Below are 16,805 nucleotides of genomic sequence, written 5' to 3' on the forward strand. Positions count from 1 at the left end.
AAATAACTAAACAAATAAACCAGCCTGTCTTTATCTGACTTCTCCCCTACCCGGGCTATATCCTTCCAGTGCAAGGTCAACCTGCAGGAACACAGCTGACAGAACCCATTGTTCTCAGCTTCCAAAGAAAAGTGACCCAGAGCTTCAGCAGGAGGGTTGTTTAACACCTGAAACCATGAGTCACTGGATTACTCAGTAACCAGTCCCACTTTTGGCAGGCACTATCCTCAAAGAGAAAGGAGAGAAGAACAGGAGAAATTTCGAGAAGGGAGTAGAGGGGAGGAGAGAAGAGGAGAGGGGGAGAGCAGTGGAGGAGGAAAGAGGAAGATATAATGAACTATAGAATTATAGGCCAGCTATGAACAAATCACTGAGAGGTACAAATACCAACGGAAGGGCATGACTTAACCATGAGTTATATCAACTGAAAAGTGGTTCTTTTTACCAACAGCCTTTGCTAGCATATTAGGTTATCCATATTGTGGAGGCTAAAAAACAGTATTTCTCCCACCTTCTAAGTTTTTCTAGCTGGGCTAATAATCAAAAAGACAGATTAAAAGGAGAAAAAGTCCAAGATTTATTATTATATATATCAGGGTGTCATAATAAGGAGACCTGAAACACATTGGGTAGTAGAGACTTATAAGGACAAAGGACAAAAGGGGACAGAGGTCTGGGATTTTGAAGGGGAGACAGGCAATTCATAGGTAGCTGAGAAAGTAAAATACACGGGGCAAATAAATTGCTGCGAGGCAACCCAGAAACAACAGGGCAAAGGGAAACCCAGCTAACAAGCTCCTGCTTGGATCCTTCCTACCTACCAGACTCAATCCAGACAGGCTAAGGTGAAAATCTTTGAGGTTAATATGCCGACTCCCCTCCCAAAGCAGGGTTTCCCATTTGAATTCCCTTTGGCAGGAAAGGGGGAGGGTCAAAGGTTCTTTCTGAGCCTTTTGTTTCTTAATAACCAGCTTAAAATCAATATCCCAAAAGGCACATGTGGGGTGGTAAAACATTGGTCCCATTCAATATAACACAAAATTAGGTTCCTACCTCACTCCAAACAAACAACTAAACTGCAAATGTGAAAAGCAAAATTTAAACCTTCTAGAAGGTAGTATTGGAAAACAGGGAAGGATTTTCTTAAACGTACACAAAAAGGCACGGATCAAAGAAACAAGAATACTGAATCTGGCTATATTTAGCACAGTAGTGAAGCATGGATTCTGGCATAAACTGGTTGGGTTCCAGTCTAGCTTTATTACTTACTAGCCATGTGACCTTGGGCAAATTACTTAACATCTGTATCCATTTCATCGACTATACAGTGAGGATAATATCAATGCCCACTTTAGAAGACTACTGTGAGGACAACAGGAGTCAATACATATAACCGTGCTCGCAACAGTCTCGTGCACAGAGTAAGCTGTTATTACTGTCTATTATTTTTTGTACCAAATAAGTTGTTCTTTAAAAAATTCAAATATTAAAAGATTCCAAAATATACTTCCTTCCAAGATACTTCACATTTCGGGCACAAACAAGGGATATACATGTAGAGTCTGAACCAAAGGAATAATGTTAATTCAACACTACAGTAGAATAACAACAGTCACCTTTCTGAACAGTTGGTCTTGTGGCTGGGCAGCAAGCTAGGTAATCTTCCAGTTCTCACAACCCAAAAAAGTAGACATTTTTGTCACTAATTTACAAACGAACCGATTGCTGAGGTACCTGCTACCACCTTCCCACAAGGCCATTTGACACCAGCAGCAGCCGTATCGCCCACTCAGTACGGCTGCTCTGAGGGCCCACAAGTCCGATCATACCCATCAGTGCAGCAGCAAGTCGAAGACACTTATGGCTGAGGTTAGAATTAGTTTGTATAGAAAAAGCCCTGGATCAAAAGCCTGTCAGTTCAACATGGTTTGACTACTTATAGGCTAGGCAACGTACTACAAAGCTAGGGATATGGTCCAAGCCATCTTATCTAACTGCTGCTATAACAGGCAGGCTATATTGCTTTGTTTGTCCTTTGTCTCTTACTATTAAGAATTCATTTGCCAGGCTTAAATTATCTATTAAGTGACCTGAATTAATTGATCAGAAAACAGCCCAGGAGAACACTTAAACAGAGAAAGAGATACCTCAAAACTCGAATTAATCAGGGGCAGAATAGAGCCATCTAGGGCAGAGTATTAGATAAGCTTTATAATGGCTTACAATTGCCATTTGCAAACACTAAAAATCTATCGACTTTCCCTAAGTACATGAAAGTGTCAGAACGTGGCAGCACCTGACTTTGAGAACAATCATGTATAAAGGTAATAAATATGGTGGAAAAGGTACAGGCGAGCAAAAGGGCCTGGGTTCACACCTGCCTCTGTATCACCTTACTAGCTGTGTGTCGTTGGGACACCTACTTGTTCTCGTTGAGCCTAAATTTTCTCATCTACACAATGGAGTTAACATTGTCTCATGAAATTATCTGAAAAAATGTTAAACGTGTGTTAAATCAGATTATGCCTGACAAACATGATAAAATTCACAAGAAGTTACCTTTAAAAAAAAATTCTTTACCTAGTTCATTACACAAAATCCAAATATGTAACTAGAAAAGATTCAGCAATCCCTGACTTGACATTATTATCTTCAAAAGATGAGAGCCCCCACTTAGTGTGACGAAGTCATCTTATCTACGCTTTACAGAGTACTGGCTCTCTTTCAGGAAATTTCATATTCTGCACACTAAATAATCCACATCATTTCTGGAAAAATAAAGGAGGCATTTTAAAGTAAGAGAAGGGGCTTTGCCATTAATCTGAAAACAAACAGGAGCTTGACTATTTTGGTTTTTCTGAAAGTGGATCTTTTCCAGGGCCAATTTCATAGAATGGGCTATGCAGTGGCCTCGTGTAAGCTGATTTTGCAGACCCAGTTCCACCGTTCTGCTAGAGATTTTATCCCAGAGATATTCTGACCATGTTTTTGAACCAACCGGAGTTTGTGTTTCAGTTCAAGTGCACTTAGTGGGGGGAATCTTCTTCTAATCAATAATAAACCCCAAGATGCTCTTCCTTGGTCTTGTCAGCTCCCCCCTGCCCCCCCACCAGCGCAGATTGTGTTGAGAAAGTAAAACAGAGGAGAGTCCTGCCTTAGGAATTAGACAGCTCTGGATTTGAATTTTGTGGTATCAGCTCCTTGAAGCTTGCCTTTGCCAACACCCCCACACTTCATCCCTAACGAAGAAAAGAAACCCCACAATCTATTACCATTTTGTGCAGAAAATGTATCTTCATCATGACAGTATTTTTTACCTACCTCCACTGTCTCACTGTGGAGATCACATGCCCTCCCTCCTCACTCTGTTGAGCAATTCTTTCATGTGCAATTCTGCCTGACATTTAGTTTGCTGTGCTGTGGAATACAGAGATCTCAAGTGGGGGACGCAGAATAAAAATGGACTAAGTTCCACAGCCAGCAAGCTTCTTCTCTTAGCATTCCATTTTTTTTTATGCTAGAGCTAAAATTAAGATTCAGCTTACAGTCTAAAAAACAGGCCTTTTCAGTTGTCACAAGAATTTTTTTCTCACTTGATAAATAATTCTTGTACAGATCGCAGTGTTTCCTAGGAATCACTTTTTTTCACAGAACTTCAGTACATGGAACAATACTAGGTTCTATGGAGATGTGTCTGAACCACCGCAAAGCAGAATAGTGGAGCCAAGTAAACAGCATTCCTGGAAACCAGATGATCTCTGCTTTCATCTATTTTATATGAGGATGCTGGGAAAACTTTGCTTAGAAAAATAAAGTTTTATTGTAATTTTAAAAATTTTGAAAAATCATTGATATACAAATAATACTCATCATAATAATCTTGGTCACTTCTGAATTTGGAACCACAATCTAGTTTCTCTCAAACCACTTAAGGCCCTGCTCTCTTTTCTACCATCAGCACTTTCCAGGCCTATCTTCATAAAGAACAAAGTTTTAAAATCATTTCATGGGTGATACTGCATACGTAATAATGAGCAGAGGACACACCTGCTGAAATGTGAATTCTGGTGGGGTCTGTTCACCAGCTTTGTAGTTAAAGACGCTACATATGCTCCAGCAAAACAACAACAACAACAACAACAAACAAACAACACCCCCGCCCCCAAACCCTCCAGGTTTTTGCCTATACAGTTTTCTCAGCCAGTTCAGGGCATGTTCTCCTTCCCTTTGCTGGTTAACTACTATTCATCCTTCAAGACCCAGGACAGGTGTAACCCCTTCAGGAAGTCTGCCCTGACAACCTCTCTCCCCAGCTGAATTAATGGCTCTTCCTTGATATTCCCATATATCTACATATACATCTCTATCACTGTCCTTATCACATTATGTTGAAATGATTGTTTTGTTGTCCTGTCTCCACTGACAGTTCCTGAGGGCAGGGAGCATGTCACATTCATCTTTGGACTACAAGAAGCTAACACAAGGCCTTGTACAAAGAAGACAACCAGTGAATATGTATTTAATATAAATGCTCACCAGCATCTCCTTAACATGATCCTTGTACATCTCCTATGCCACGCAGCGACTGACTGAGCAATGTTGCCATGAATGGAACAAATGCCAGAAGTTTTGTACGAAAAATAGCTTACAATTGATGATACTCATCCTTCCAAGTTGCTGAGTAAAAACTGAGTTGGGTATCAGTTTAGATAATAAACATTTTATCTGGCCCACCCCGCTCCAACCCAACTGCAAAATACATATCCATTATGGGATCTAGAGTCGCTGCTCAGAATTGCTTTGTCACTGGAGGACAGATTTCCTGGTTTACGTGAAAAACATCATTGAGGATTACCACTGCCAGACGTACTTCAGGCCTGATGTTTAAACTTAATGGATCCATGTGAGCATGGCCAGATGATTTTTTGTTCTTTTAACAGAAGTTTGCACAATGCTTCCTATGGACATGGCTTACATGAAGCATTAATTAAAGCTGGATTACATTAAGCTTAAGCATTTCACTGCTGAGGATTTAAAAATACAATAAAATCCATGTGCTGATAAGCCAATTTATAAAACTACCTCCAATGAGTTCCCCTTGACAAGTTAGTTCCCTACCAACACTTTTTATGACAGGTCCCATTAAAACAAAAGATTTCTTTAAAAAAAATTGATCTGAGAGAAAAAAACCCATCAATTTGTTATTCCACTTATCTATGCATCATTCATTGGTTGATTCTTATGTGTGTCTTGACAGGGATCGAACCTGCAACCTTGGTGTATTGGGACACCACACTAACCAACTGAGTAAGCTACCTGGCCAGGGCAAGATAAAAGATTTCTAAGACTCAGTTAATACTATTCATTTCAAGCAATTTTGATAATATGAAATTCTAAAGCAATGAAAGAATTTGGAATGCTCCATGGGGTCTGTAATAATCTGGCTCTCCCCAAATGGCTTGTCAGGTGGCTTATGAAGAGTAGAGGCGCTAAGAAGGGGCAGTCCGAAGTATATATTCCCAATCTTATTTTAGGGTGTAATCAATATTTTCTTTTAAAATGGTCTTAAATATCATTTATTTGCTAACAACTTCCAAATGTATACCTCCAACCAATACTTCCCTTAATTCTAAACTCATATATCCCATTATCAACTCAGTATCTCTGGATGTCTAACAGTCACTTCAAATTTACTATGTATAAAACAGAGTTCCTGATTTCCCCAAACCTGCTGCTTGTGCAGTCTTTCCCATCTCGGGTAATGGCTATTTCACTGATTCCCATGCTCAGATCCAAAGCCCTGGAGTCAAAAAAAAAAAAAAAAAAAAAAAAAAAAAAAAAAGTCCAAAAGCCTCGGACTCCTCCTTCCTTCACATCCCCTATCCAGTTAACAACAATAATAATTCATAGCTGCTGATACATGTAAGTATAGTACTATGTGCCAGACAATGTTCTAAATCCTTTGTATGTTTACTAAATTTTTTCATTTTTACAACAACACTACAATATGGGTTTTATTATCATCTCCATGTTGTAGCTAAGAAAACCGAAGCATAAAGAATTTAAGTTTTCTAAGATAAGTAAAGAAGTGGCAAAGACAACATTTTAACCCAGACAGGCTGGCTACAGAGTCTGCACTGTTACCTCCTATGTACTATGTACTATATTGCCTCAACAAATGTTTTGGGTTCTACCTGCTAAAGAGAAGCAGAATCTGACCACTTCCCACTGAATCTCCACTGCTGCCACCCTGGTTTAAGCCATCATAAGCTCTTGCCTAGACTACTGCAATAGTCTCTAACTATTAATGCAGTAATATTTTGTAGACAATTATCTGCAGAGCAGCCAGAGTAGTCCTTTTAAAAATAAGTCAGGTCATGCCCTGGCTGGTGTGGCTCAGTTGGCTGGAGCACTGTCCTGTAATCTAAAGGCTGTGGGTTCGATTCCTGGTCAGGGAGCATACCCAGGTTGCAGGTTAGATTCCCGGTCTGGGCGCCTATGGGAGGCAACCAATCAATGCTTCTTTCTCAATCACTCTCTCTCTGCCATCCCTCCCCCCCACTCCCCTTCCCCTCTCTCTCTAAAAGCAATGAAAAAATGTCTTTGGGTAGAGGATTTAAAAAAATCCACAGCAGTCTTTTACACCTAAAACTTTACAGTGGCTCCCTATCTAAGTCAGAGTTTTAAAAAAGCCAAAATCCTTACTACGGCTTAAATGACCATGATCTGGCACCTGCATCACATCCATTACGTCTCTGAGGTAACTCCTACTAATCCCTTTACCCCACTGCCACCAGCTAAAATAGAATGTGCCAGGCACGCACCCACTTCAGAGCTTTTTACTTAGTGTGTCTGGAATGCTCTTTCCCAGACACCACTGGCTTAGGTCATCATTTCCTTTAAGTCTTTGCCTCAATGTCACCTTAGCAGCAAGGACTTCTCTGACACTCTTATTTAAAACTGCAACTTCCACTTTCATTATGAATTCCCCATTCTTCTTCCTGCCTTTATTTTTCTACATAGAACTTTTAACCTTCTGACATATTCTTATGTCTATCACCAAAAACTAGAATGTAAGGTCCATGAAAATATTGATGTGTGCTTTGACTAACACCTAAAACTGTGTTCAAATATTTGTCCGATGAATAAAAATATTTCTTATTCACTTACCTATTCAGAGGATATTTTGGGTTCTGGCTATTTGTAAATCTTTTTCATTACGATCTAAAGTGTTTGTTTAGTGTATTACCAAGAGATCTTAACAAGGTTATTTGTAACTTTGTGTTATACCAGGATCTTATTAAAGCAAGAGATTGATTTCTAACGATCCTTACAATATCTTACCTTCATACATTAAAAATATTTGGTTCAAAAATCAGATAGTTCTTAATTTTAAAAAGCTTAGAGTTGGTTTATACTTTAAGTTGTTTGTACATATCATGCTAATACACATCTGCACCCTGTCTTGTTTTATTTAAAATGTGAGTTAAACACCCAGCATTAATACCTTCCAAAAAGAACTATTTGAGTATTTCTAGGGTTGTCTTATTAGGCTTACTCCTCAGGTGGACATCTTTTGAGGCTACAAAAGCTCCAGGATCAATCTAGTTTATATGTAAATTTGATGATAATGATAATGATTGTGATGGCCGTAGCAAAAGGAGTAGTAAATGAGTGTTTACTATGTACCTGGTACTACTGTAAGTGCTTTCCTTATATTTTCTCAGTTAACCCTCAAAACAACGTTAGGAAATATATACTATTATAACCCCCATTTTACAGCTGAGAAAATTGGTTCAGGACAAGGAACTTGCCCAAGGTCACACAACCAGTACTCAGTAGGGCCAGGATTTAAACCCATAGGATTTGGCTTCACAGTGCTTGCTCTTAAATACTTCACTACAACCACCACTTGGAGCAACAGAAAAAGGAGACATTGATGATTTATACAAAGTTAGACTCTGGGAAGCTACTACAAGAAATTAAGCATTGGGTGATTTGTGTCTTTTAAAAAAAATTCTCCAGCTTCTGTGAGAGCCGAAGTGAATGCAGATAGATCGTCCAGAACGAGTAACACATGTATCGTGAAGTGAGGCACTACAGGAGCCACGAAGGTGGCAATAGTGTGACACTGTCCAAAAGCAGCTGAATATAATGAAAAGTATAGGCAACAAGTAATTGAACATTTCTAGGATCTTCAGAAACTCATGACTCTTCAGTATTAAGAGAAAGGGTATACACAGCAGGTATGCATACTAACTTTACAGGTGTATCTGCTTTTTTATACGGTAAAAAAAAAAAAGCAATGTTCTCAAAATTATAGATTCTAAAAAAGCTAGTATCTGGGAGTATCACTTGTCCAAGACTTTATATTTTTAAAATGAACTTGATCTATTGAGAAGGGTTTATGAAAAGTATAATAATGATCTGCCCCTCTGTTTAAATAAGTTTCTCTTAAAAAAATTGCTCTGGCTGGTGTGGCTCAGTGGATTGAGTGCTGGCTGCGAACCAAAGGGTCACCAGTTCAATTCTCAGTCAGGGCACATGCCTGGGTTGCAGATTCAGTCCCCACTTGGGGGTGTGCAAGAGGCAACCACACATCAATGTTTCTCTCCCTCTTTTTCTCCCTCCCTTCCCCCTCTCTAAAAATAAATAAATAAAATCTCTAAAAAAATAATTTTTATTTAGTTGCGCGTAGGCAATTAATGTTAGAATTATAGTCATTCTTGTGCAATTATAATGTATAAATTTGCTTAGATTTTTCTAATTAAAGATCCACAATGCAAAGTACAACATATAAACCAATTTTCTCAAAGAGAATGTAAAGGATATAATCTAAGTTTATACTTCCAAGTTACAACATGACAACTTGTGACTAAAAAAAGGACTAAATTAAACACATCTATGAATTAGCATAAACATGTGACTGGTTTGGATTTCAGATGATGGTCCAACTGTTTCTTGTTCTAATTTTTTTTCAAATTTTGAGTATGTTGATTAAAACTGGGGGAAGTGAAAAAAAGAAGGGCTTAGGACAGAAGGAATGGGAGAGAGCCTAGGTGGGGTTGCTTTGGCTCACTGGAAATTCAAGAGAAAAGGGGACCTGGAGACAGGTTAGGGGGGTAGGTAAGCCCAAGAGGAGCTGCTCTACCCTTTGCTCCCCTGGTTGAAAGTCTTGTGGGGACCCTTAAGAGTTTAGGAGATGCACGCCTGAGAGGGAAGAAAGGCATGGGCCTGCTCCTGAGAGGGAGAGTGCTGTTTCTTGGGTTTTTAATGGAGGTATCTGTAACTTCTGAGAGGGGTAAGAAATCACTGAAATTCAGGCCCCAAAGAATGGGATTCAATGCCTACCAATATTAGCTGAGATAAGAAGGAAATTCAACTATTCAAAGACTTCTGGAGCCCTGGCTGGTGTGGCTCAGTGGATTGAACACAGGCCTGTGAACCAAAGGGTCGCCAGTTCGATTCCCAGTCAGGGTACATGCCTGGGATGCTGGTCAGGTCCCCAGTAGGGGGAATGCGAGAGGCAATCACACACTGATGTTTCTTACCCTTTCTTGTTCTTTTCCCCTCTCTCTAAAAATAAATAAACAAACAAAATCTTAAAAAAAAGACGTCTGGAAAGGCATTCAAAAAGGCAAATTGAATGCTTAGGCCTCTGTGAAGAAATTACTTAACTGGGAAAGAACCAACCTTCATAACTTGTTTCTGCATTTCTATACCCTATTAAGGTATAGAGGGAGGCTCCACTAGGGGTAGTACTATTCTATCAGGGAATACTAGGAAGTACGAGAGGCATTCCTTCTGCAATGCACAGTCTTAGCCAGCCTTAACAATTATCTTGCCAATAGTGACCTTGCTGAAAAACTACTGCATGGGTTTGGAATTATTCCAGGAAACTGGAAAAGAGGAGACACAGAGAGTAAGACCCACTGTGGATGCCAGTTCTTCCTGTCTTGGCCAATTTTTTCACATGTGATAAGTAATAGAAAGATTTCAGTTTTTCTGATAAATGAGAAATAAAGGTAGAAAGGTAATCTAGTTCAGGGATTTTGCATATGAAAGGAAGAACACTTCTGCTATGTATCTAGGTGTCTACAGGGTAAAAATGTAGGACAGTTTAGAGGAAATTGGGAGCAGAAGGGGGAAGGAATATCACGATGCTATATGATACTAAGGAAGCAGGTTGTAGAAAAGATTGAGGCTTCTATAATTCATTGTGCAATTATCCTTTCTTTTGCATATTTAAGCACTGAATTAAGGTAGAATCCCTGTTTTTAAGACACATGAACTGGTTAGTAAGACATGGAAATGATCAACTGAAATCTGGGTCCAATTAAGTAAACGATATGCTAGATAGGAATGCAAAGTTGAACAAGAAGTTGAATTTCTTGAACACAGAAAGAAGCCAAGTATTCAGAAGAAGGGAAAAGGAACAGAGAAGACTTCTTGAAGGAGGTGAAAAAAATGAAATGAACTTTGAAGGAAGAAGTTTTTCTTAATAAAAAGAGAAGGTTGACAGCCTACTACGAGGACAGGCCTGGAAGAGGAGATGCAGTAACATCTTCAAGGAAACTGAATGGCTCACGGGTGTAGAAGTATGGCACAGGAGAGGGCTTTGGTGGAGATGAGCTCTAAGGTAGGCCTGAACTACTGTTTTGGATTTTATTCCAAGGATACCACTGAAGGCTTCCCAAGGGGAAGAGTAGCATAATCTGCTTTGGAATCTAGATTTATAGACCCAAAAGGCTACTTGACTATATCAAAATCTACATGCCCAAACAAACGGCGTGATCCTCCTCTAACAACCCTGGTTCTCTCACAGCCGCCTGTATCTCAGGAAGAGGATCACTATCCATCAGGTTACATATGCCCAAACCAAACCAAACTGAAGCCCAGGACCCACTCTTTTTTCTTTCTAAAAAAGACTTTATTTATTTATTTTTAGAGAGAGGGTGAGGGAAGGAGAAAGAGGGAGAGAGAAACACTGATGCAAGAGAGAAACATCAATCAGCTGCCTCTCACAGGTGCCCTGACCGGGGACTGGATCTGCAACCCAGGCGTGTGCCCTGAGCAGGACTCAAATCAGCGACTCATCACTTTGTGGGATGTTACCCCATCAATTTAGCCATACTAGTCAAGGCACAGGAACCATTCTGGACATATGCCTTCTATCTCTATCAAATCCAACACCAAGTTCTATCTATTTTACTTTGAAAATTCCCATCAAATTATAATACTCTTCACCTATCTCTATTGATCTCTACTGCCACCACCTTAGGACAAACTGTTCTCTCTCTTCTGGATCACTCACTCAGGCTCTCAGTGACACTGGAGAAAAAAATTTTTTTTTTTAAAAAGCAATCCTAAAGCACCCAATGCTTAAATTCTTTTAGTAGATCCCTACAACTCTTAAAATATATTAAGAACAAGAATTTGAACATGGCCTACATGATTAGGCTCTGGATCTCTCTCTAGCTTCATCTTAGAGCACGCTTCCCCTCTTCTGGCTACATTGGCTTTTTTCAGCCCATCCTGCTCATCCTATTTCTTCTTACCACACGGTCTCTGCACATGCAAAAGTGCCTACTTGTCCTTTCTGCAACTCTCAGGCAGGCGTTTCGCTACACGCTTTGGCATATATACTGATGAACAGAAAGAAGGTCTCTGCTTTCATGAGGCTTAAGGCTGAGTGAGGGAAAAGCGGGAGACAGAAAAGCCAGTAATCACATAATATAAATTGTTGAAAAAGTGCTATGAAAAAGAACACAGTGATATGAGAAAAGGAATAAAGGGGGGGAAACCTACTTTAGACTGGGAGGTCACAGAAGAATTCTTTAAACAGGGGTATTTGAACTGAGCTCTCAAAGTTAGAAAAGTAAGTTGTTGGTGAATCAGGTGATAAGTGAAGAAAAGTATTATAACTGTATGTTATATGAGTCAAGAGAATACAGAATTGGGAATTTTATCATAAGCGAGATGAAAATACACAGTTAACACGGCAATTCAAGAAAAGATCAAAGAAAAAGATTTGTGTGTTCACTGTTTCTGAGAATTCGCTTGGTGAAAGGTTGAGACTGTGTTACCAAAAAAGCTTAAGAAAGAAGCAGAAGGATGCCGAGAGAGGAAAAGGTCAGTAATCAGGGAGAGGACCACCTGCCCAGTAACCTAATGGGAGTACAGGGACAGTTGTATTCACAAGGCTTACATAACCAATGAGTCAGCAAAAAGTCAAGGCACGGGATCTCCTGTGTGCCCATTTTCAACACCTAGGACTCATGGCGCTCTCTGCTGAGAAGAGGGGCCCAAGAACAAGATCTGAGCTAGGCTGATGAAAGTTACCGTACCTTCCAGCAATACTCGCCTAAGTTTGTATGAGGAAAGGTAAACCTTCATGCTTAGAAAAACATAAGAAGCAGGATCAAACTTAAAGGAGGTTAGAACAAGGTGATTCTGGTAAAATGTCACAGATCTAATTTAAGCATTTCTTTAACTTGTAATAAAATGCCTATTAAAGATTCCAAAATCAGGACTCCAAAATGTGCTGAAAGCAAAAGCTAGATTTTAAAGAGAAAACGTCTTTATCTTTTTAGGGGTCCATAAATATTTCAGGGCTACTTTTTACCATTATCTTGACTCCAATACAAGCTAATGTGTATTAATAGTAACAGAAAAAGGCTTCATAATAATAGAATTGGGTCTTGTAAACAAAAAATGTACAAAATAAAACATAAAAGAGATTAAATCACAGTTCAGGAAAAGAGATACAGCACTGACACCCATTTGATACTGAACTGCAATGATAATGATTCCAAGACAAACAGCCACTGATGCACAGCTATGAAAATAGCAGACTCCTCATCCTGCCTTCCTCCACCTTCATACTCCGGTTCTCAGCCTATTACTGTTCAAGTGGCAACAACTGAGTAAGAGCAGAGAACCTTTATTTTTTCTTCACTTCAGGCCACAGGAAAAAGCCATGGGGAAAAAAGGATGTAATTATGACTGTTCAAAGAAAGGAAAGCATATCTGTTAGAAAGCATTCTTTGCTCCGTAAATTCTTGGGTTCTGCCTGTTCATGGATATTTGAGAAAACTTGATAATTATCTCTGAAGGTCACAACTGAATGATGAGAAATAATGTTTTCCTTTCTGGCTCCCTTGGCCATCGCTTTCCATCAAATACAAATCTGCAAAATGTTGTAGTTATCACCAAGACACAATTCTACATAGCTAATATAAAAAAGTAAAACAAGCAACAAAAACAAGAAAAAACAAAACCAAAATCACAAGCAACACGTTTATCTTACCAAAACCCCCAGTCAGGCAGTATGCTGATTTTGCTCGCCACAAAGCTCATCCTTCATTTGTGCACTGTCAGAGCAAGCTTGGATTGTGAAAACAAATCACAACCTCGTTTGGCTATTAAGTAAGCTCTTTCCATTTGTCCCAGCTTCCCAATGGCAGAGGAGCTGTGGCACAGTCTGTCACTGCTGCGCATACTGGTTTCCGAGAATAACGCTGTAAATGAGGACAGCTACCACTGGGAATGCATTCCCCCACAAAAGAGCCAGCCGGAATGAAGCTTCTAGCAGATCCCTGGCCTCTCACCTTCACAGCCTCAGAGAAAGGCTTTTCACAGAACAAGCAGGTACAGCCGCACCACATCAACATCCCGCATAGCCAATCCTCTGCAGTGCCCACATCAGCCTACACACAGTTCTGGTTGTGTCTCCTGCATCAACTCTTAGAGCTTTCTACATCTGGGAGCCTGGGAGGACTCGGTGCTGAATAAACAGAAAGCTTCTGCCAAACAAGCATCCGTGTGTGGGGGGGGTGGGGACGGGGGCGGTGTATAGTTTGTTATAGCTGCTAATGCAAATGAAGTTTGACGCTGAGCATGGAGATCACAGACAGTATCTGCCTCTCTTCTGAAGCTGTGAGCATCTTTTATAAAAGACAAAAGCACCAAAGTGGTTCAATTTAAAGCTACAGGACATTAATTCAACATTCATATTTGTCTTCTCATTTAAAACACGGTAAGGTTTAGAGAATAGCTTGAAAGTAAAAATGTTCTAAATAAAGTAACACTGGTAGCTCGGTTCAATAAATACAAAGAAAAAACAATCTACCCATATTTTGATAAAGGACTAAAAGATGGTCAGAACAGATTTCTTCCATGCTTTTCTAATGTTTCTTCTGTCCTTCACACTAGGTTCCCAAAATAATTTAAACGAAAACTGAGCAAGAAAAAGAAAATTGAGCATGACACCCTAGTCTTACTACAAAGAGGAAAACAAATGCTTCTGAATGAAAGGCTTTGAGTTCTGTGAAGTTTAAGCCACAGATTAAAACACCACAATTGTAAGCCCAGACTCAGTCTCTGTGCCATTATATGCTATTTATCGAATATTATGATACTGCATGAAAGAACTGACCGTCTTAAAGATACTATTCCTGCTCTGAAAATGTCACTTTGGGATTTAGGCAAGCTATCGGATCTGAGCTTTATTTCTTCATTTGTAAAAGCAGTTTTGGGGAATGCACATAGGAAGAATTTAAACAATTATAAAATATAGAGTGGCATGTATGATGTATAATATCTAGTAACATTTTTCTCTGGTTAATATGCATAATGGAATTATACATGAAGACAGTTTGATATAATATAGTACAGTCCTTTCTGTGAGCCTAAAGCTGTGATGATTTCTATCCTAGTTAAGCGTGGGACTGTGAACTCAGGCCATCACCGTACTGAAAGGTCAAAGAAGGTCTTTCCAAACAGCACTCACAAGCTTCACATAGCATTCTTTCATTTAGATCAGATGAAACCCTCTGAATGGAATCCAAAGCACTTTGAATGAATTTGAAGAAAATTCTGAGTTGAAATCATGGTTCTAGGAATTCCCCTTTTGTCTCTCAAGGAACAGAACTCTGGTCTTGACTCTCCAGACCAAATTAATAAAAATTTCTCTGACTTAATACAAGTTTTGTCTCTGCTTTCAACAGAGTAAATATTTGTTTCTGTAAAAACCATGACAAAAAACCCATCCTGCACCACTGGCATCAATACTAGCTGATGTTTGCTTATTTCTGTTTATTAGCATTTTAATATAACTTCTTTTAAAAGACAATTGTGTTCATTGTAGAAAACTTTGAAAACATGAATGGGCATTAAAGAAAGCAAAAATTATTTGTAATCTTTACTGCTCACAGAAAGCCAAACCAGAAAGTTATGATGCTCTTTTTTTTTATCCTCACCCAAGGACATTTCCTAGCCTTTAGGGAGAGAAAAAGGCGGGAGACTGGGGAGAAACGTGGATCAGCTGCCAGCTGGTAAGCGCCTCGACCGGGGATCAAACCTGCAACCCGGGCATGTGCCCTGACCAGGAATCAAACCCGCAACCCTTTGCTTTGGTCTATAGGACAATGCTCCAACCAACTGAGGCACACTGACCAGGGCATAAGGCTCTTTTATCCTCTTTCCTTACGACTGAGATCATTGAAGCATGTGTTGAAATAAAGTTCCGTAAGATCAAAACTGCCCTGATTGGATGGGCTACCATATAGAAGAAAGCAGCCCTGAGTGTTGCCTGGGTCTCAAGCAGACCTTGTGTATGATAAGTGTTCATTGTCTACTTGTGTGAGTCATGATTTTACCTTTTAAGAAATTATCCTAAAATAGATTTTGAGGTTCCACTGAGATACCATGGATTTATGAGTTGCCAGAGACGTACTCCTCATTGGCTGCATAAGCCTGGGCATATCTCTTCTTGGTCCCCAGAGTAAATCTCATGTGGAAATAGAACTTTGATTTTGCTGACTTTCTGGTTCTCTTGAAAACCTTTCTCTTGCTGATTTTGTTTTTGCTTTTGGTTTATGCACAGTTGATAACTTGTGCCTCACTGATGGCAGCACTGATTGAGGGAATTTGATTTTTATGGTTGACCATTTGATGGTCTCTGTTGAAGAGTGATAAATATTTATTTTCTGTTGGGTGAGAAACCAAAAGAGGACCACATTAAGTAACAATAGTTGATTTTATATATGGAGCCAGTGCCTATAAAGAAGCCCTTCCCAGGAAAGCTGACCTGATGCCTGATTTACCAGGTCCCAGGCTTACAGGTGGTAAGGAAGGTCATTACTTCCTGGTAAGCCTTAGCAAATGTTGGAAACTTGAAGATGAGATTAACTCACCCAAATATATCAGCACTGCAGGGGAAATCTAGTGAGAGTTTCTTAGGCATGGTTTCCTAACCTTGGAATAGTAAATAATAGAGGTGTTTAAAAGTCCAATTTAAAATTCTTTATGAAAACTTCTACACAGAAGTTAATCTTGTAATTTCAGTAATGGCTCAAAACTGTATGGCTCTGGATTTGCAAAGAAAGTTTAAGAATCTCTGTATGATTAATTAACACTCTTACTGCACTTATATAAATAATCAGGTCAAATCTAATGAGACTAATCATTTGTGATCAAGTGTAATCTTTAGAAATTACTTATGATCACTAGAAGGACAGAAGAGTGTCAACAAAAATTGTGAAAAACTAAAATGGTAGAAGATTTAAAGGGGATGCCCAGTGTTGCCTATTGGATTCTCTAGGGTTATAGGACTGTGTAAAGGCCTGCCCCTTTGTCTTCGGCTAGGTTATTTTGCAGCTCTCTACAGAGACAGATATTACCCTGTGGATATTATTGGTGATGCAATGCAAATAAATTTTGCCTGGTGGAAAATATAAATTTCCATAAGTCCAATTCTCATTTGGACTAATTTTAACATCTTATTGGTTCCTAATAACTGGTTA

General features: G+C 39.3%; 1 protein-coding gene across 15 annotated transcripts in view; it reads right to left on the bottom strand.

Annotated features, from left to right (window-relative positions):
• The window catches only part of TMCC1 (transmembrane and coiled-coil domain family 1), a 221,486-nt gene that overhangs the window by 35,215 nt on the left and 169,466 nt on the right, over nt 1–16,805 (bottom strand). The window contains exon 1 of one of the 15 annotated variants that reach the window (XM_071222295.1): nt 13,310–13,876. The exons of 13 other annotated variants lie outside the window; for them this stretch is intronic. Coding sequence is in view for 1 of the 2 variants with exons in the window: in XM_024556425.3 (XP_024412193.1) it covers nt 13,611–13,673 (63 nt within the window). In the remaining variant the exon portion in view is untranslated. Of the gene's footprint in view, nt 1–13,309; nt 13,877–16,805 lie in introns of those variants that run through there. One more of the 15 variants, XM_024556425.3, reaches the window with a different exon arrangement.

Source organism: Desmodus rotundus, chromosome 8, assembly GCF_022682495.2.
Source record: "Desmodus rotundus isolate HL8 chromosome 8, HLdesRot8A.1, whole genome shotgun sequence".
Classification (NCBI taxonomy): Eukaryota; Metazoa; Chordata; class Mammalia; order Chiroptera; family Phyllostomidae; genus Desmodus; species Desmodus rotundus.